At 36.2% G+C, this 22,131-nt stretch overlaps 1 protein-coding gene across 4 annotated transcripts in view; it reads left to right on the top strand.

Moving 5' to 3' along the window:
* NPHP3 (nephrocystin 3) overlaps positions 1–22,131 on the top strand; it is a 36,704-nt gene that overhangs the window by 6,127 nt on the left and 8,446 nt on the right. For 2 of the 4 annotated variants that reach the window (XM_079795165.1, XM_079795166.1), the window contains exons 5-22: positions 1,240–1,373; positions 2,159–2,319; positions 2,728–2,884; positions 4,759–4,833; positions 5,848–6,021; positions 7,917–8,020; positions 8,969–9,083; positions 9,324–9,467; positions 9,947–10,044; positions 11,109–11,211; positions 11,621–11,703; positions 13,599–13,737; positions 16,464–16,628; positions 18,294–18,388; positions 18,931–19,053; positions 20,262–20,451; positions 20,614–20,855; positions 21,881–21,956. In XM_079795165.1, coding sequence (XP_079651291.1) covers positions 1,240–1,373; positions 2,159–2,319; positions 2,728–2,884; positions 4,759–4,833; positions 5,848–6,021; positions 7,917–8,020; positions 8,969–9,083; positions 9,324–9,467; positions 9,947–10,044; positions 11,109–11,211; positions 11,621–11,703; positions 13,599–13,737; positions 16,464–16,628; positions 18,294–18,388; positions 18,931–19,053; positions 20,262–20,451; positions 20,614–20,855; positions 21,881–21,956 — 2,378 coding nt within the window. Of the gene's footprint in view, positions 1–1,239; positions 1,374–2,158; positions 2,320–2,727; positions 2,885–4,758; positions 4,834–5,847; positions 6,022–7,916; positions 8,021–8,968; positions 9,084–9,323; positions 9,468–9,946; positions 10,045–11,108; positions 11,212–11,620; positions 11,704–11,755; positions 13,738–16,463; positions 16,629–18,293; positions 18,389–18,930; positions 19,054–20,261; positions 20,452–20,613; positions 20,856–21,880; positions 21,957–22,131 lie in introns of those variants that run through there. The other 2 variants (XM_079795167.1, XR_013814861.1) reach the window with 2 other exon arrangements.

Below are 22,131 nucleotides of genomic sequence, written 5' to 3'. Positions count from 1 at the left end.
ACTTCAGTTATCTATATATATATATGAAAGCCTAAGCAACCAGAAAGACTGATCGCTATGACCTCCACTGACCACCAGGAGGCAGACGCTCAATGCGGGAGCTGCCCCCAGCCCACAGGCCCCGATCGCTGATGGGGCCTGCCGGCCAAACTCCCAATCCCTCCTCCTGGCTGGCAGGTCCCAATTGTCCAATCAAGGCTGGGCCCTGGGCTGGGACAGGGAACCTGGGATGGGTGGTGGGGGATGCAGGCAGCAAGGGAAGGAGGAGGCAGGGAGGCGGGGAACCTGATTGGCCCTGATTGCTGGCCAGGCTTAGGGACCCCACCTGTTCACGAATTTCGTGCACCGGGCCTCTAGTGTAATATAGTATTCTTAGTCAAAAGAATATTTTCATTATTTTTATGTAATTTAGGTGTCCAAAACAGCTCTAAGATCTGTATAGAATTTCAGTACCAATAAAAATCTGAGATGTTATAAGTAACTCTGCTCTTGTTTCTTAAAACTGTAAAATTATTTATCTACTAGAGGCCAGGCTGAGGGATCCACCGGTGCACGAATCCGTGCATCAGGCCTCTAGTATGCATAAAAGATCTTTGGTTAATCTCTTCCCACCCTCCCCACTCCCCCTTTCCCTTTGAGATTCATCAGTCTGTTCCATGTTTTCATGTCTGTGGGTTGAGCCTCTGTCTCCTGATGGTCAGTGCGCATCAAAGCTACCGGTCAAACGGTCAGTTAAGCTTTTATATGTATAGATTAGCAAAATGAAAATCATTTTTTAAATTATGCCTTTGTATTAACCAAATATTTCTTAAAATGTTCTCTCACAGTAAATAGCATATAGTTACTTTTCATTTTATACCATTCTTGAACTTTCTTTTTGACTCAATATATTTCAAGAATAATAGGTAGGTAAAACCATAGGACAGCCTGGGAATGTGGGCTCTCCTCAAGTAGCAAACTAATTGAATAGCCCATGTGGCACAGTTGCATGATATTTGACCAGAACCACCAGTACCCCAGCAAAGACCACTGGTGACATTGATTGCTTTAAGCCCCAGTATAGAATTTGGCATTGGAGGACTGATTGCCTTCTAATATGTTATTCCAGAAGCTATGTTAGTATTAACGAGTGAAATTATATTCCATTCTGTGATGCCTATTGTGACATTCTAAAAATCATCTTGTCAAATGTCCTCTGGTGATTTTTTTCCATTAACTTATGAGAAATTTTATTTTCAGATGACTGGGATATTGCTGTAGCTAGTTTATTACAAGTTACTCCCTTGTTTTCACATTCTCTATGGAGTAACACTGTCAGATGTTACCTCATTTATACAGATGAAACCCAGCCTGAAATGGATCTTTTTCTTAAGGTAAGGACACTTGTAAATTCTCTATTCACTGATTTAAAATACAAGTTAATATTGTATCCTATTTCCGATTCTACTACGTCCAAACCAATTTGGCTGTTTCCTAGCTCAGAAAATTTGTATCCTAGATATAATATGCTAGAGTATATGTCTTAAAGAGCAGGAAGCATTTTAGGCTTTTCTTAAGAGAAAATCTTGCTCAGTGTTATCAGTATTTTTAAATTAAGGAACTATGTGCTTTTGAGTGCTTCATTACACATTCTCCACAATGTTTAAGACCCTTGTTGATAGTGCCTTCTTAGTAAATATCTGTCCCCCCAATCTTGAATCTGTTTCAGGTCATAACAAAGTTTAATCCTTGTTATGGTTTTTCATTGCTCAAAGCAGCCATTAGGGGTAATTTAAGGCAGGGGTCGGCAGACTACAGCCTGTGGGCTAAATCTGGCCTGCTGTCTATTTTTGTATGACCCAGAGCTAAGATTGGTTTTTATATTTTTGAATGGTTGAAAAAAATCCAATGAACAATAATATTTTTTGACATGTGAAAATTATATGAAATTCAAATTTTCTGAGCTAGGAAACACCCAAGTTATTAAGCTAGTATTATTTTTGTTTTAATAGAAAAACTTGCCTTTTCTGTTAAAGACTTTTTTATATATTTTTTAAAATTTAACTCAGAAAATATCCCACATAACCTGTTATAAAGCATGCTTTTTTAAAGTAGTATGAAACTGACTAGATCTTCAGTTAAATAAGTTGTGCTTTTACATGTTTTAATTTGTTTCTAGGACTATTCACCTAAACTTAAAAGAATGTGTGAGACAATGGGATATTTTTTCCATGCTATACATTTTCCAATAGATGTTGAAAATCAATACCTCACTGTAAGAAAATGGGAAATTGAGAAGAGTTCATTAGTTATCTTATTCATTCATTTAACTTTACCAAGGTAAACTAAAAATTCTGTAATTTATTACAGGAGTTAAACTTATAATTTTTTCATTTATTTGCAAAGTCTCATGCGCCTGACCCATTATTGGAAGCCATGTGTAACAGTATATTTGAGAGTGTTTTATACTAGATTTAAAAATATTAAAGTTATGTATGCTTTAAAATTTAATTTAATACATAATTAAATTTAATGCACTCTTATTGTCTGATAATAAACATATTATATGTTAACACTAAGCTGGAACAGAGCTATAAAAACATCCATTTTTGGAAAGCTAACTTGTTCTGCAACTGGCCTTTTCTGGCCACTTTTTATTGCAGTAAGCCCCATTATTGACACTTAGGTTGATTGACTTTTTGCTGTCACTGTGCAAGATAGTAAAAGAAATACTGATTTCCAACCTAGCCTTTTATGGGAAGACTGTGAAGAAGCTTTTCTGAAAAATCCTGAAGGCAAACCACGATTAATTTATCATCGTTTGGAGGATGGGAAAGTCAGTTCCGACTCTGTCCAGCAATTGATTGACCAAGTTGCCAACCTGAACAAGACCAACAAAGCCAAGGTAAAATTCTTAGGGTTGCTTTTTAAGAACATGCTTGGCAGCAGCAAGGGCTAGAGCAAAGGCCATGGCGTAGGAGTGGTCTGGCATTTTGGAGAAAGGAAGGAAGCCAGAGTGGCTGGAGCAGAGGGGGATTAATAGGAAAGGTAAGAGGGCACTGATAGTGAAGAACCCTGGAGACCATTTTAAGGACCTTGGTTTTTTTACTTGGAGTGAGATTGGAAGCCATTGGAGGACTTAAAGCAACCACAGAAGAAATTTTATTCTGAGAAGGGTCTCTTAGGCTGCTGGGTGGAGAATGGACTGTGGATTGGGGGGTTGTTGGAGGGGTCAGAGTTGGAGACATGTTGCAGTCATCCAGTGAGAGGTGCTGGTGGCTTGGACCAGGGTGATGTAGAGGAAGTGATAAGAAATGGCAGTATTCTGGATAAATTTTGACAGTAGAGTCAACAGAGTTCATGACAGATTAATTGCAGACTATGAGAGAAAGAAAGGCATAAATAGCAGTATATGGCGAAAAAAATATGAACTGTGAGTAGACAACTCAGATTCTTTTCTGTACTTTTTTTCCCTCCAACCTTTTTTTTATTTTTTATTTTTCTCTTTTTCTTTTCTATCTACTACTGACCAAGGATTAGTGTAAGAAGGAGCCTTTTCATAGTAACCTTTTCTAAGAGCACTGGGAAAAAGCAAAAAACTGATGATGAGTGAAGGAGATTTGATCATCTTAGATTCATGGTGGGATACCCTTTAGAATGGAGATTACAGGATTTGTATGACTGCACACTGAGTTAACTTGGTAGATGCCTATAATGTTAAGAATACAATAGAAAACAACTCTGGGACTTTAAAAAAGTTATTGGTTCTCTTTATTTCAGCCAGAAAATAAGATCAAATGTGAATTCAAGCATTTTTCTTACATCATGTAGTATTGAAAAAATAGCTTGAGACCGGCATAACATTAAACCAGAGAGCCTAAGCCAAAATAAAGTGCTTTTTTATTATAGTTCATCTCCAGAATCATTTCTTTTTTGTTTGTTTTTATTATCACCTTAATCCACTAGGTGTCATAGGAAAAGATATTAATTTATCTTCCTTATCTCTATTCTATAAATCTTGCTTTTACAAATTTGTATACTATAAGGATGAGTTTATTTTATGAAAATAGGATAAAATAAGATCTCTTTGCCATATTATAAATGTAAATGTAGGCTAAACTTCCGTACCAGTTGACTTGATATGCTTTCTAAAACCAGTGTCTTATTGTAATCTTAACAGATATTATCATTTATTAGTAATACAGATATTCTTTACAGATAAGGCATTCTTATTTTATTTTTTTAAGAATGAGGAAGGGAGAGAGAGAAATATCAATCAGTTGCCTCCCCCACATTTTCCTACCTGGGGTCGAACCCAAAACCTGGACATGTGCCCTGACCAGGAAACGAACCTGCCACCTTTGGGTGTATGGGATGATGCTCCAACCACCTGAGACAATTTTGTATAGCCAAATGCCATTTTGCTTTTTTGTTTTGTAGAATTAGCTTTCCTGGCATAAAAATTGATTATGATGTATTTTAAAGGTTATATTTATTGAGTGGTTATTGCAACATTGTTTTATTACAGCATTGTTCACATTAAATCCCTTGTATGACCTTGGACAAGTTTAACTTGTCTCAGTTTCCTCTTCTGTGAAATGGAGGTAATCACAGTGTTTCCCTCAGAGGGTTGTTGTGGATAAATGAGCTACTATACACGGAATGTACTTACTACAGTTCAGTTCGTGACACATAAGCACTATAAAAATGTTTCCCACCCCCACTTCCTACAGTTGTTATTGTTTCTTGTTGTTGTTGTTAAACTTCCTTTTTTTCCAGATCATTGATCACTCAGGAGATCCTGCAGAAGGTGTATATAAAACTTATAGTTATGTGGAAAAGATTATTAAACAGGTAAATATGCATCTCCTGCAAGATTGCATCTAAAATTTTTAAGACTGTTTTCCATAAATTTGGGATTTCCAGAGAAAATCACTTGTTTGTTTTCTGAAAACAAGACTCAGAGAGAGTGCCATTGTTTCTGTTGGGAGTTCATCCTGCAGTATCATATGGTATTACTAGTACCATAAACCTTTACCTCTCATCTGTCTCACAAAGCTATTTGATGCTTCAATCCCATTAAGTGTAAAATGAATTATGAAAGTGTTAGTTAAAAAGTATTTAAGAGAAAATGTTCATTCTATTTAATAGTGAATCTCCTCGGATTCTGTGTGCACCTTGAATTTTGTATATTAGAAAAATCCTTCTCAAAATTTTCCACCATATTATTCCTAATAGCAGGGGTGAAAATACACCTTTAGAGGTTTGGAGGTATCTAGAGCCGAAAGTTTCTATGATGTCTCAAGTATTATCTTGAAAATATATGAGAGTTATATATTCTGCTTAATAGTATACCTATGTTTAATTTTAATATAAAAATCATTTAAAATCATGTATCAGCAAAATGGTAATAATGATGAAAAGAAAAGTAAGCGTTAATCTTTAAGTGAAATGGGCACAAGAGGAAGATATACCATATTTAGCCTGTGGTTGCCCATACTTGCTGAAACCTCCCCCAGGGTACTGAGGACCCTACTTGAGAAGTAAGGGATTAGATTACTTTTAAAAGTGAACTTGCATTACAAGTACTATGGAGATACGTTATCAGAGAAAAAGTGAGCCCCAAAACGTAATGATAAGGCTTCTGCAATGCATTTTGTATAATGTACCTTAGTATAAATAGTGACATTATCAATTTTGATTTTCTCAGCAACAATTTTGAACTTATAAGTTTATTCTTATAGATACCATACGAAAGACCATGGTTTGGGGCTTGTCTTCCTTCGTAGGTGAAGCCCACTTTAGACCTGTTGCTGCAAGGTCTTTACGTGTTTCATTCATTTTCATGTGCTTGCTCTTGGTGTTCAGGACATCCTAGGCTTTGAGAACACAGACCTGGACACTAAGGATTTAGGCAGTGAAGATTCTATTCCAGAGGAAGACGATTTTGGTGATGTTCTGTGGGACATACATGATGAACAGGAGCAAATGGAAACTTTTCAACAGGCTTCAAATTCAGCCCATGAGTTGGGATTTGAGAAAGTAAGTTGGAATATTGGTCCAACAAAGATCAATCTCTATTTAAAGGCTGCATTATCATTGTGTTTTGACCTAAATATTGTCAAGGTTAATATTTGTGTTAGTGTCTGCCCTCATGGCTTGATTAACTATTTTGAGACATGTGCTTAGGTACATATCATATGAAAGATATGTGACACAAAATATACTTATGAACATCAAACATTTTTAGTTATAAATTAGTATTTATAAACCACATGTTCATTATGCTTCCATCTGCAATTCACCAGATCAAGATTAGGATATCTAGGAAGTTTGATAAAAATAGTAAAGCAATCTGTTCTTCCAGTTCTTGGAGAAATCAAAATATCAAGCATTCAGAAAACAAAGCCCAGTAGTTAATGTGATAGGCAGATCACGCCTTACATATCTAAAAAACCAACTAACAGAATTTGAAGTACTCAAAGAATCTAAGTCCAAGTTCAAAAAATTTGGAGTGCTTTTTAAATTAATGTAAGAACTAATATTTTAAAGAATATTGTACAGTTGCTGTCACTAACAGCTATATTTTTATAATTTGAACTGTGTACGTTTATGTTATAGTTCCACCATTTTCCAACTAGGGGTTTTGGTCAAGTTACTTGGCTCTAAACTTAGACTTTTTGGTCTATAAAATGAGAATAATTAATAGTACCTACCACAAGGTTGTTGGGTGGATTAAACCAAATAATGCATGTAAAGCACTTGGCACAGTAACTAGCACATGATAAATGTAAAATTGTTATTTTATAAGAGAACTATTATTACTGTTATTTTATAAATGAGGAACCTAAGATTCAGATTATGGTTTGCCTACGAGCACACAGCAAGTAGATTGCAGATCTGGGCTTTGAACCAGAGACTTTTGGCTCCAAATCCTATGCAAGAGGTCTTAATTTGGTAACCATGGGTCTATAAATGGGCTTTATTTAGGACAGTGAACTAAATTGTTAGGATTTGCAATTAAATCAATGAAGCCTTTGCTTTTTCAGAGGCATCATTGCTATCAGAATTATTTGAGTTCCTAGATAATATATTCTGTATTTAGATTTGACAAACAGAAAATTGATTGAGAAACTATACCAGGTAATCATTTATTGTAATTGCTGGAAATTTCTGCTACTCTAAAGCAAGCCACAAACAAACTACTACAAATTCCTTTAAATCTTTATTAGCTGTCATTTAGACCACCGGTACAATTAGTAAACATTTCAGCCCCCAAGGTAACTTTGGAATCTCCTTAATAGGTACTGAGATATTTTGGTTTTCTGATCGTGTCCTTTTCAGCTCTGAACCAGTTTTTAGTGTCTGGGGAAAGCCTGGGAAATATGGTTCTTGGACTTTGCCTAGAGCTCACTTAATTTCAGAAAGATCTCAGGTGGCCTGTCCTAACCTGATTCTCTGTAGCAACTGGGAGACTTCAAGTCCTCAGATGAAACCTGCTCTTGTTTGGATCTGTCCTCAGGAAGCCCTGGAAACTGAGGTGGTCTCCAGAACAGGTGTTTTGACCAGGAGATCAAGGATGCCTGTGGGTACCCCCGTCAAGGTCTTCTGTGGTATTTTCTGGGGTTTGGCCTCCCTGCAGCATTGTGCAAAACATCTGAATTTTGTAAAACCCCATGGGGATCTTAAGTGTTGTCCCTTCTTCATTATTCATCACAATACTAGGTATAGAAGAAATTGGGGCCCATTTGTTGTTTGCTACTTCAGGCATATTTAACAAGTCATAAAAATAAGCAATTATGAAGAGTCCTATTGACTAAATGTAGATTCCATTTTCTCATGCAGCTTTTTACCAATGATTTCAGAGGGTGTTGACTCTCTTTACTATTCTAAGAGGCCTGTGCTTCCTCACAATTTAAATTCATATTTGTTTCTAGTATTATCAACGCCTCAATGACCTAGTGGCAGCACCAGCACCAATTCCACCCCTGCTCATATCTGGAGGACCTGGTTCTGGAAAGTCCCTGCTTTTATCAAAGTGGTATGATGCAGTGCAATTAAATTGTCATTATTGTGTCGTTTGAATTACTGAATTCATTCAACAAATGTCTGCCTTCCTGCCTAGTCTGTACTAAACATTAAAAGAGCAAAAAGGAGTGAAATAATAGATTTGTGCTTGAAGCATACACAATACATATATTAGAGAGAAGATACAGAATAAGAAAGGGATAGGAAATGTGAGCATTTGTGATTATGTAGCTAAATGATGTAGGTCAGAGCTAAGGGAGTGCTTTGTAAGGGAGTGGTCGGTATGACATCGAATTAGGTGAATTCTAGAGGGGATGTGCCTTTATTTTCATTTATTGGCTTTATCTTAAAGGTTTCATTGGGATTTTAAATTATGTGAAACAAGACAAAGACTATTTAGAGTGAAATAAGTCATAAAGAATATAAAAATAGATGATAACCTTTAATATGAATGCAGACTAGTTTTTCAAATTATGGACTAAGGTTCATATAAACTAAAAAACTCTTTTATTTCATTTCAGTTCATCATATTATTTAAAGATAATTAGTAAAAATATTTTCTTTCATAATTTACATTGAAGAGGTAGCACATGTTGGTTCTTTTATTTAAAGTTATGTTTGGAAAAATACTGTTTTTATACTTAAAAAAGAAACTTCTTTTTTCCTCTGATACCATATTTGAAATTAGAGGGTAATGCTAATTTTACTAATATTTTAAATTCAAATGTATACTATTTGGCTTATATTAGTTTATATTAACTTGTAGTTATAATGAATCTATAAATTTTAATGGTTAATTTAAAAGGATCTAAAAATAGAGTAAAAATGGAAACTTCTCATGTTTATTCAAAATTGACCATGTGATTGCTGATAGGTAGCATTTGATGCATAATGCACTGTGAATTCTTTTTTAGTTGATAGTAAAGAAGCTTTATCAGTCTTATAAAAGCTCTTCTTTCAGGATTCAATTACAACAGAAGAATTCCCCTAATACATTAATTCTTTCTCATTTTGTGGGGAGGCCCATGTCAACCAGCTCAGAGTCTTCCTTGATTATTAAACGACTTACTCTAAAGGTATAGTATGCCATCTTTTGGAATTTTCAGAATTCTTATTTAGATTCAGATTTTGTTGGGGCTAAGTACCTGACAATAAACCGATTTTCATTGATTACCCATTTGTTTTGGTTTTGCATAAGATTAAAAATAATAATATGATTGGTGACTTGGTTTTGGTTCAGAGTGCAGAGATAGCCATATTTCCCACCAGCTGTGATAAAGTACAACTGCTTCAGTCTGTGTGCTCTCATCTGGCAGCTGATGCAGCACTCTTGGTCAGTGTCCGCTCTGACCCTGGATCCTGCTAAGCTTCTGGAAGAATTTCCTCGTTGGTTGGAAAAACTCTCTGCGCGTCATCAAGGCAGCATCATCATCATTATTGATTCTATAGATCAAGTTCAGGTACTGTTTTCACTTTGTAACCCATTGATATACTCAGAAAGAGACAAAAGTATCAGTAATGACCATAGCAGGCATTTAATTTATATGTTCGTGAGAAGAAAATATTGACATTGTTTCTTTATTTCTGCTTAATTTCTAAAGAGGAAGCATGTGGACTTAAAAAAAATACTGTATGCCAGGATATGCTAATATCTTATTGGGAAAGACCAACCGAATTTTCACAATTAGCAAAAATTGTTCATTTTGACATATTTTTAGGGCCTGGACTTTTCCTTAAGTGTCCAGACTTTAGATCAGCAGCAATAGTCTTTTGCCACTTGTTCTTCTCCTATTCTGAGATAAATCTCCCAAAAATAAGATTTTATCCTTAACAGTAATGAGAAACTTAGAGAGAATTTTCATTTTACCTGGGGAGCTGTTATGGGTTGTTTTGAAATATTTTGAATTAATAGATTGAATTTTGTTTTTATATTTTTAAGCAAGTTGAAAAACACATGAAATGGCTGATAGATCCCCTGCCAGTGAATGTAAGAGTAATTGTTTCTGTGAATGTAGAAACATGCCCTCCAGCATGGAGGTACGATGCTAACTTTAGTTCTTTCAGATTACATGAAATGCTTTAAGTAAAACAAGGCAAGGTTTTTCATATGTGTTTGTGTTTTTTGTATTTTTTTATAAAAGTGGCAGTGAGGATGGGGAGAAGTGGACAATACCAGGATAAATATGCAATCTATAGGATTTGGTGGGAGGTTAAATCTGGGATGTGAGAGAGGAGAAGGCTGGGATGACTCCCAAGTTTCTGACTTGAGAAATTAAGTAAATTGTGGTCCTATGAGCTGAACGAGAAGCACAAAGGACAGGCAGGTTTGTTTTCTAACATGGCTAGTTTGAGTTGCCAATTATAACTTGAGTAGTGATGTCTAGTAGACAAATTTTTGGATGGGGAAAATGGGGAAGGGCTGGCCTAAGACACCTGTTATCCTGAAATGTGAGCTCACTTTAACAGCCCTCAAAAAAGGAATGAAGTGGTTGAATTCTGTGGGGCAGTATTTCTCAACCTATTTTTGCCCCACATGGAGCCGTTTTACTAATTTTATTCCTAATCACCTCCCTGCCAAGAAATTTAATACCACACATATACTATATATCAGTTTATGCATAGAAACAGATATGTGTATATATTTGTGCCTTATACATCGAAAGAATAAGATTTTTTTCACACACACCTCCCAACAAACAATTTTCCCCACTCCACTGAGAATAAATATTGTAAAGTGAGTACATTTCAATTGGATTACAAATTACCTGTGGGCAAAGACTGTGTCTTGTACTATTCCTCATAGGTACTAATACCTATGTTTACGATAGTGTACTTAGAACTAGAAATATTTTACCACTTTGCTATCTAATGTCCATGCTATTTATTTTACTACAGTCTTTGTTGTGATTAATAGCAGAAATTAATGATGTTAAAATAAATGAAATAATATTACTTAATAGAATTAACAAATTAGTTTTGCTTGTTTAATAAAGGCAATATAAAAAATTAATTCCTGTAGTGGGACTTTGACTTGTGGGTAGAGTACAGCTTTGGTGGTATTATTAGAAGAGAATTTCATTTTTCTTTTCTTTAAATAAAAGGTTGTGGCCTACACTTCATCTTGATCCTTTAAATCCGAAAGATGCAAAATCTATTATAATTGCAGAGTGCCACTCTGTAGACGTTAAATTGAGTAAAGAGCAGGTAAGTGTCTTTAATTGTGCTGCTATCTTTTTCTCTCTATTAGCTTTCCAATAAAACACCTTATATGAGACTTAATATTTAATATTTTCTATTGTTATAAAGAAAATTGGAGTTTAGTAATTACTGTGTTAAATGCATTTGCTCTTAAACCTATAACAGATACAGAAGAAGCAATAAAGAATATTTTGGTCATAGGTTTACTATATTATATTAAGCAGGTATTTTAACAGCAAAAAAGCATTTACATGTCAACTTCACCTGTGGCCCACGACCACACGGCAGTGATGCTGCCGGTGAGATGGCAGGAACTGTGTCATGCCTGCAGGGATGTTTGTTGATGGCTCGGTAGTAAAGGCCACTTAATTCCAGGGTGGTTTGTATTTTTGTTTTGTTTTCTGATAAACTGCAGGAGAAGAAGCTAGAACGACATTGTCGTTCTGCTGCAACCTGCAATGCCCTTTATGTCACCCTTTTCGGCAAAATGATTGCATGGTAAGTGGTGATTCTTTTACATGACCTTCTGCATGTTTTGTGTTTGCTGCAGACTGCTTCCTCACCGTGTGAAACAGAGAGCCGATCACTATGACAATCTCTTGGGCCACTCAGATTCTGTTTATTCTAACAGTGATACTAACAACCTGTGAGAATGTGACTTATAACTGAAGATCGATAACCTGTGAATTACCATAACTTGTTGAATATGTTTGTGTAATTTTCATCACACTAACCTTTTCCTTACTGGGGGCTGCAAAAGAAGGCCATCTTTGCTCTCGTTTGGAGCCCATCCATGAGTGCTCAATGTCACCTGCTTGAGACCCCTAGCTCTGGGGAAGTGAGGAGTCAACTGAGGCCTTAAAAATTTTACTTCCGGTGCCTTTGACTATCAGTAGGTAGGTAGGAATTTGTAGCTGTCTCTGTTATCAAATTCTGATAAACCTTTTGCCTTAAAATAAATTATTCCATTTTACATATCCATCAGTATTTTGCTTTTAGATAAGCATTGGAAAGTTGTATTACTTTGATTTCTTCAGTACTGCCTCAGCCTACTTGTTTGTCCATTCAAAACCAGAGGTAAAAATGATTATTTTTTTCATTGCAATAGATAGTAATCCTAGCACAACGCATATTCTAGACACTGAATCTGGTACTCTTGTCTCTTAATTCCACATTCTCATCTTAAGTACCAAATGAAAAAAATCTTCTAAAACCTTGACTTGTCCATGATATTTGCACTGTTCCTTTCTGCTTCCCAACTGAGCAGTGAATCTGGCCTCTGTGCCTATCAGTAGCTTGAATAAGTATAATTCAAGAGTGCGAGTCACTTTCTACACATTTCACAATTTTTATTGAAATTATCTACTTAAGAGGGACTATGGACCATTTCTTTTTGTTTTGATTTTTTTCTCTTTAGATATCTTTATATTTAAAGAAACGACTGGTAAATATTGTGTAATAATTTAAAACACCCTCCTCTCCCCCCGGTTTACTGATTTTCTTTAGCCTGATGTTTTTCAAATTCTGGCTTTAAAAATTTTAATTTGCATGGCTAACTAACTAATAATATTTATTTATAATTATTTTCCTGCTTCTAGTATGTAGGTAGCATGCTTCTAGATGATAGGAACCATGTCTTACTCATTTTTATGCTCTATAATGCATAGTAATTATTTTACTTTAATAAGAACCAGCATTTGTTTATTGAATTGAATTAAATGGTACACTAAAATAAATTTGATGACTCCAGCAGCCACATAAAATTACCACTTTTCTGTATCATATTTTTTTTGTTTGTTTGTTTGTTTGTTTAATATATTTTTATTGATTTCAGAGAGGAAGGAAGGGGGAGAGAGAGAAACATCCATGATGAGAGAGAATCATGGATCAGCTGCCTCCTGCACGCCCCCTACTGGGGATGTGCCCGCAACCCAGGCATGTGCCCCCGACCGGAATTGAACCCGGGACTCTTCAGTCCGCAGGCCGACGCTCTAACCACTGAGCAACACCGGCCAGGGCCTGTATCATGTTTTATTGAATTCCTGTTCTTATCAGTTGCACTATAAAATATAGAGACGACATTGTGGTATTTTTTTTGTTTTTGTTTTTTATTGATTTCAGAGAGGAAGGCAAAGGGAGAGAGGGAAAGAAACATCAATGATGAGAGAAAATCATTGATCAGCTGCCTCCTGCACGCTCCACATTGGGGATTGAGCCTGCAACCCTGGCGTATGCCCGAAAGGCAATTGAACTATGACCTCCTGGTTCATATGTCGACACACAACCACTGAGCCATGCTGGCTGGGCAAGACCACATTGTTTTTAATCTACCCCCAGTTTTTCACAGATGTTGGCAGTCTATAAGAAATTAAATCTATTTTCAATTCCAACAGTGCTGGGAGATCAGGCAATTTAGATAAAATCCTTCATCAGTGTTTCCAGTGTCAAGATACAGTTTCATTATACAGACTTGTTCTGCGATCCATCCAGGAGTCCATGGCAAATGATATGGATAAAGAACTCATGAAACAGGTAAAGTGTAGTAAATTTATCGAAGGAAGATTTTTTTGCTTTGTTTGCATTTATATGTGAATTCAAGTAAATAGTAAATTTTGGAAAATTTGTGCTTAAATGTGTTTCAAGCATATACAGGAATGTGTGCTTGTGTCCAGAAGTGATATCTTGGGAAATTTGCATTTTCCTGATTATCATTGAGATTTTTTATCTTTTCATGTTCATTGATTATTCTTGTTTCGTGTATGAGACTTCTTTGTTCAAGTCCTTTTTAAAACATTTTTTAATTGAGTTGTTCCTCTTCAAAATATTTGACAGTTTTGTTCTTCATGTGTAAACCCTTAATTCATGTTGATTTATTTTTGTTTATTGTATGAGGAAGGAATCTACTTTTTAATCTTTTATTATGTGGCTGTTTTACTAAATAGTACATCTTTTCTATTCATGTAGAATGCCATCTGTTGAGTGTCAAAAATATGGACACATGAATCCATTTCTAGGCTTTTCTTGATCCAGTTTTGCCTATTCCTTGCCAATACCAGTGTCTTACCTATTAGAACTTTAAAGTGAACTTTAACATTTGGTTGGACAAGCTCCCTGTTAATACTATTCTTCACAATTTTGTTGGCTAATTTCCTGTGTGTATGTTTAGAATTGGCTCAGCAAGTGCTGTGGAAACTTATTTTGGAATTCTTTGGAATTGCATTGAACTTAGAGATTAAGTTAAATAAATTATATGTCTTTTCCTCTATGGGAAGCTAAATAGCTCTTCATTATTTAGTCATCTTCTTTAATGACTTTCAATAAAGGTCTTATACAGCCTTTGTTAAGGTTTGTTTCTAAGGACTCTGTATTTAAAATAATATTTTATTTGTTTTAATTTTTATTAAAGAGTAGTTGGCATACAACAGTATATTAGTTTCAGGTAATTTGACATTTATTTATCTTATGATGTGATCACCACATTAAGTCTAGTAACATTTGTCACCTTGCCAAGTTATTATAATATTATTGAATTTAACTCCTGTGCTATACTCTACATTCCTGTAGCTTATTTATTTTATAACTGGAAGTTTATACCTTATTCCCCTTCACGTTTTTACCCATTGAGGATATAGAAAAAAGGAAAACCTAATGCACTGTTGATAGAATTGTGAATTGGTGCAGCCATTATAGAAAACATTATGGAGATTCCTCAAAAAATTAAAAGTAGAACTACCATACAACCCAACAATTCCATTTCTGGGTATTTATCTGAAGAAAACAAAAGCACTATTTATTTGCAGTATCCAATATATGGAAGCAACCTAGATGTTCATTGATAGATGAATGGATAAAGAAGATGTGGTACAGATACATCAGGGAATATTACTTAGCAATAAAAAAGAATGAAATCTTGCTATTTATAACACCATGGATGGAACCAGAGGGTATTATGCTAAGTGAAACGTCAGACAAAGAAATAAATAAAATGACATTTTAAAATTGTTTGTTATTAAATTCAGTTTTAATTTCTGAAAACTTACTTTATATTTAGCAACGTTGTTGAACTCTTATAGTTTGAACCTTGATCCATTTTTATGTTAATTTCTCAACTTGGGGGCTCTTGGGGTTTTGCCTTTTCATCCTACTTTCTAGCTCATAAGTATCCCATGTCTGTGGGCTAATGTTTTCCTCATATATCCCTTCCCTGAGGGAACAGCCCTTGGAAGGTCCTGGTGTTGGCAAGCATTCTAGTTCCACCTCTTTGCCTTGTGGGGCATACGGGCTCACCTTCCATCCCCACTGTGGGTGTGAAAACGCAAGCCCTGAAGTTACTGGGGCAGCTGCCTATCCTCTGTCCCCATTTTCACAGGGACAGCATCTCTAGCACTTAGCCCTCTGATTTTCACTTTCCTGTCATTTTTGGCACCTGGAGGATTTCCCTTTCTTTCCCCCAGCTCCACTGTGTTTTTAGAAATATTTTGTTATATGTCATCTGACAATATATCAGGCGTTTGTAGTAGAAAGGCTATTTTCTCCCACCATTTTCCCAGAATTGGGACTTTGTCATTCATTTTAATAATACATTTCCTGCAGTTTTAACTTTCACTAAAATTTTTCTATATGTATCTTATCTTCATCATGCTATATTTTATATAGACACTATTGTCAACCTTAAAAATAAAGCAGCCAGTTATTTTATTAGCAAAATGGGTTTATTCAAGAATGACAGAAAATTGCAGTTGGGGACAAGCAAGTTATGGCAAAACCATAGGCAAGTCCAGATAACAAAGAAGGGCCTGTTTTTATGAGGTTTTAGAAGGAAACTGGGGAGACTTGTTTTGAACAAAAGTTCATTGGAGAAGAACAAGAGATGAAGGTTGTGACAGTTTCTCATTGGCTGCAAGGGCAGGAAGGGGTCCTCTTTTTTCCTAAAAGCAGGAGATGAAATTCCCATGTGATTAACGCCCTCCCTTGTTAATTCTCTTCCTTCTCCCTGCTGGGCATGCAGGCTCAGTGAGTGACAGGTGCATGAGATGTTCTCCTTTCAGGGTTGTCTGACATTTTAAATGACATTTCCTTTATTTATTTTCACTCTTGATTAGTGTCTTTTGGGAAGTGTGTTTCATTCTTAAAAAATCATTTGAATTATAAATTTGAATAAGAAATCAATAAGCTTAAAATAATTATGGAAATTTTAATGGCAGTTCATTATGTAAAAAATGTGTTAAAAAAAATTGTTAATGTGTTTTTCTACCTAGATTCTCTGCCTCATAAATGTTAGTCATAATGGTGTGAGTGAATCAGAATTGATGGAACTCTATCCAGAGATGTCCTGGGCTGTCTTGACCTCCCTTATTCACAGTTTACACAAAATGTGTTTGTTGACTTATGGTTGTGGCTTGCTCAAGTTTCAACATCTACAGGTAAATGTTATTTTAATCGGGTTGTTGTTGTTTTTTTACTTACAAATGTCAACATATCATTACATGCTGTATTATGCTATATTATACATTATTATTTTAAGTGTTTCAATTGTAAGACAAAATTGACATCTGAAATTTGGTATTATAAAATTTTTTGTGATGATTTTAGTTTAGATGTAAAATTTGGCTAGTATTATTAATTTGACTAATAATATTATGTGTAGTATCTTTATGACATGGCTATTACTTTAAAAGTAATTTTGAAAGAGAAGATACATTTTCCCATTTTGTGATTTATTGAATTGCAGGTATAGTCATATATGTACTAGGGGCCCAGTGAACAAATTCGTGCAGCTTGAAGAGAACTGTGGGCCTCAAGGCTGCAGTGGGCACAGGGGTGGGTCTCGGCCCATCCTCGGCACCCCCGCCTGGCCCCTCCCGCTGCGGCACCTGTTCCCCTCTCTGCCGGCAGCCCTGCTCCTGCTGCCACCGCTCCCATGCACTAACGGTGCCAGCCCCACTCGCACCTGCTGATGGTGCCAGAGCCGCGGCTCGCACCCGCTGCCGGCATCTGGTGCCAGTCCCCCGCTCAGTAGCAGGGGGAGGTGGGGAAGCCCTCGGGGGCAGCAGCTGCCACTCGTACCCGCTGACAGTGCCGAGTGATCAGGACCAGCACCCAGTGATCAGGACCGGCGCCAAGTGCCTGCAGTGGGTGCGAGCACCGGGCAGGACCTTGGCGCACAGGCGCAAAGAATTTTCAGTAACCACCAGAGGCTTTCCCCGATGACAGCAACTGGTGCCCCGCCTTGGTCTGGCTCTCCGCTCACCTGCATCACCATCCCACCGTGGCCTATGCCCGCCATGTTCCGTGCATGCCCCCTGGTGGTCAGCGCATGTCAGAGCGACCCGTTGTTCCGCCATCCGGTCTATTTGCATATTAGCCTTTTATTATAGAGGATTAAGAGCTTGGATTCTGAGCATCTGTTTACAACCACACTCTTTAGAGTTTAATAGCTATGGAACGTTGAGCAAGTTTTTTAAGCTTTGGGCAGACTTTTCCAGCATGCCACAGGGGTTGTGAAGAGAATTAATTGAGAATGATCTTGGTCCTTGTGAGGTATTAGACACAACATCTAGCACATAGTAGTAAATGTTTAGGAAAGAGTGACAAATATAATTCTTATATGCAATGCCATGGTTGATATATATATTTATACAAATGGAAATGAAGTCTTTCATTTGAGTATGCTATATTGTATTTGTAAGTGTGAAATGTTTATAACTTCACAGGCTTATCTTTCTCCGTTATTGTTATTCTTTTTAGTATTTCTTAAATCCACATCTTTAAGACTTTTTTATTGAAGTATAATTGACATACAACATTGTATTAATTTCAGGTATACAACATAATGATTTTACATTTACATTTCTGAGATTTTAATGTATGTAATTAAAAGTTTGAAATAAATTGCATTTTGAGTTCTTAAAATATTAGTACAGGAATTTTTATTCTTATATCAGTTTATCACATAATCCATCCTGAATTTTAAAATATTCTAATCCCATTTCTATTCTACAACAGTAAGATTGAACTGATTGTAAATTCTGTTTTAGAAATTCATAGTGCAAAAAATAGACTGCAGTATTTTTTTCTTTTCTCCCTAGGCTTGGGAAACAGTGAGACTGGAGTACATGGAAGATGCCACCATTATTTCTTCTTATAGGCAGAAGCTAATCAACTACTTCACCATGCAGCTAAGGTATTAGAAATACCCATATTGCTCTCCTATAACTTCTGCTATCCAATTTACCTCTGTGTCCTTAGTTCTCTTTCTTAACTTATAACTTAATGTATAACACTTAATACTACAAAAAAAGATTAAATTCTCTCCCTATTGTGTTAATATCAAAAGGACAAAAGATAATTCCATAAGTCTTTTAACACTATACTAAAGCTGTAAACTTAAGTAAAATCAATTTAGGATCACTTTTATTACTTTTATTTTATTCCAGTTAAACAGTTTAAAAATATGAGTGTCTGTGTATATCGTTGTGTCCATTTGGGTCCACTGAGAAGTTTTTTAAAATAATTCAATTTTAGGAAAATACCTTTAGAGTTTCTTTGGTGTCCCTGATTGTAACTATTTATTTTCTTAGTTAGATTGGTAAAGTTTCACATTTTAACAAAGAGTCAGAGACATATGTTAGATACAGTTTTCTTGCTTCAGCATCTGTCTGAAGCCTTTGGAAGCGATGTGATGGCAGGAAGGCACTGCTGAGTGTTGTCCCTTCTCTTCTATAGTCAGGACCCTGTGACCTGGAGAAGCGCAGACGAACTCCCCTGGCTTTTTCAGCAGCTGGGAAGTAAACAGAGGTTGCACGATTGTCTTCTCAATCTCTTTGTGTCTCAGAACCTTTATAAAAGGTAAGGAACTTATGTGTAGAACTCCTTTTCCCAGAAAAACATATTGAAACAGTTGTTCTGCTTAACAAAGAAAAATAGAATTTTTAAATTAAAAATTAGTCCAATTTCAGTGCTACCTAAAAATATAAAGCAGTGTGGGAGGAATTTAAGACAATTTGCAAATTACCATGAGATTTACTTTTTTCCAAGAGAAAACATAAAACAACAGAGTATGACTGCTTCATAAAATCAGAGCTAAAATGATCTTGAGACAGCTTCATACCTTAATCTTGCATTTAAGCAGGTTTGACTCTGAGTCACGTAGAGAGGTGTGGTTTATGATATCTGACTCTCAAGGCCTTCAGAGACCTCTGAAAGTGTATCTGAGCCCTACAGAGAATCTGACTGGTGTTGAGTTTAAAGAAAGGATTACCCTTTAAAAATAAATATATTGTTTTGTCTTTTCTGGTATATTTGAATTTGCCAGTGTCAGAACCACACCTTCTTATGAGTCAAGCTACTGACCTGCTAAGCCTGTCTCACTTAGAAATTTTGACATTTCTCATAACAGCTGCATAATTTTTTTGTTCCTGAGTGAACTCTCAAGTTTCTTTTTTGTACCTTGTAACTTATTTCTTCATTCCAATTTTTCTTCATTTCTTTGAAATCGGTTTCATTCTTTAGTTTACCATCTCTCCTGGTAAATATCATCTACACATAATTAAGCTTACTTTTATTATTCAATTCCATGATGAAAATACAAAGTAGATATCCTATGACAGTTTGACTATGTTTCATTAGTTTCTTCTGTTCTAGTTTCCATCATTTAAAATCAGTTTTTGGAGTAACTCAAATTGATTATGTATCATGAAGTGTCTAAAGGAATTCTGATAAATTGCTGTTGATGAGTAACCATAATGATGTTAATGGTAATAACCCACACTATGGAGATTTTCCATGTGCAATAATCTCCTTACAGTAACACCTGAGGCAGGTAGCGTCAGTGTCTCCCTCTGCAAAAGAGGAAGTTGAGGCGGAAGAGGTCAGACGTCCTTCACGCAGCTGGGAGCGGTGGACTCAGGTGACAGTCTGAGTCCACAGTGTTACCTCGCTACACCATACTTGCCTACTAATAAATTGTCAATAACTTGATAGGAATTCTGGCGTTTTCACTTGGTAATGGCTTTTAAAGTTTGTTTTCCTCTAATTACTGTTATTTGTTGAAACAGAGGACACTTTGCTGAGTTGCTGAGCTACTGGCAGTTTGTGGGCAAAGACAAAAGCGCGATGGCAGCCGAGTACTTCGATTCACTGAAGCTGTATGAGAAAAACTGTGAGGGCGAGGAGAACATGATGTGCTTAGCCGATCTCTATGAAACCCTGGGGCGCTTCCTCAAGGACCTGGGCCTGCTCAGTCAGGTAACTGTAGCAGGAGTCAGAGCCAGGGTGGGTTTTTCCTGTTTACTCAGCTCTCCCTGCAGGAGTTAATGCAGCTTTTATTTGCTGTGCTAATCAGGTGGTAGATCTTACACTTTTCTACTTTTCACTCACTTCAGTTGGCCTTCAATATTTTTCCCCCAGGCTGTGGTACCTTTGCAGAGGTCTCTAGAAATTCGAGAAACGGCTTTGGATCCAGATCACCCAAGGGTAGCTCAGTCTCTTCACCAGTTGGCAAGTGTGTACGTGCAGTGGAAGAAGTTTGGCAACGCAGAGCAATTGTACAAACAGGCATTGGAAATCTCTGAAAATGCCTATGGCACAGACCATCCACATATTGCTCGTGAACTTGAGGCACTTGCAACTTTGTACCAGAAACAAAATAAGTAAGATTGAGATCACTAATACTCTGGTTTTATGGTGGGGAGTTACAGTTCTAAATGTACTCATGTGGTAGGCTTTGTTTTGTGGCTGGGTACCTTTCCTTATCCTATATCTTTTTAATGTATCATGTTCAAATACTATTTGTTGGTCTGCATCTTCATGGGGTAAACAAAAAATTAGAACTGTAAGATCCATCTCTATCTGAAGATGAGTAGAGGATAGAGCATGGAGTTTGGAGTCACATAGTTGGGGTGGAATCTGGGCTCCCTCACTGACTAGTTTTGTAACACAGAGTGCATCACTAACACAAGGGCTGTGAACCTCGGCCCCTGACCAAGTCCAGGTGGCTTCCTGCTTTGTAAACAAGGTTTTATGGGAACACAGTGCATTGTTTTCATTTACATATTGTCTATGGTTGCCTCCTCGCTTCGGCCGTAGAGTTCATTCAGTAGTTGAGACAGAGACTGCGTGGCCCGCAAGGCCTACAATACTATCTAGCCCTTTATAGACAAAGTTTGCGGGTCAGTGGTGTAATAAAAAGTATCTATTAGATACCCACTGAATGGCATCTTTTCCTCTATCAGAAATCATTTCTTTTGCTCCATCATAACTGATACATATTGGAATATTTTTAACTTTTAGAAATCTTGTTTACACAAATTTTGGATGAATTTCACATTTATCTTTGACCAAACATTAGCCTCTACAGGAGAAGGTGATATAGCAAGCTAAAATTTTAGATTTTCATTTAGATATGTTGTCCTTTAGAGATCTAAAATGAATTGTATCAGTTAAAAGTCTGTTAAATGTCCATTACTTGGAGTACTAGGTTTGTTTTGTTAGATGTTGTTTTATGAAGTGTTATGTTAAAGATTTGTAATTCCATATAACTATCACTTCCATATGACAGTGCCGGTTTTAATAGCCAGAAATAGCTTTACACTAGTTAAGGAGTGCTTTCATTTCACTGAAATATGGTACTTGGGACATGTTTCTTTTGTTTGACTTACTTTACTTTTTTTTAAAGATATGAACAAGCTGAACATTTTAGGAAAAAATCCTTTAAAATTCGTCAAAAAGCTACAAGGAGAAAAGGCAACTTGGTAATGAGAGTTTTCTTTTGTTTTGTGTTTTGAACAAAGAGGAAGAGAGCATCTCTGACTATCATAATATAGATGTATAAACCTCAGAAGTTTTAAGAACTTTAGATTATAAGTGACTTCTAAAGTACTGATTAGTATTTTTATTTATTTATAATGTGTTTAAATATTAATATTA

Source organism: Cnephaeus nilssonii (assembly GCF_951640355.1).
Source record: "Cnephaeus nilssonii genome assembly, chromosome: 17".
NCBI classification, from domain to species: domain Eukaryota; kingdom Metazoa; phylum Chordata; class Mammalia; order Chiroptera; family Vespertilionidae; genus Cnephaeus; species Cnephaeus nilssonii.
Note: the sequence above shows the minus strand (reverse complement) of the source record. Positions and strands in the feature narration are given on the sequence as shown.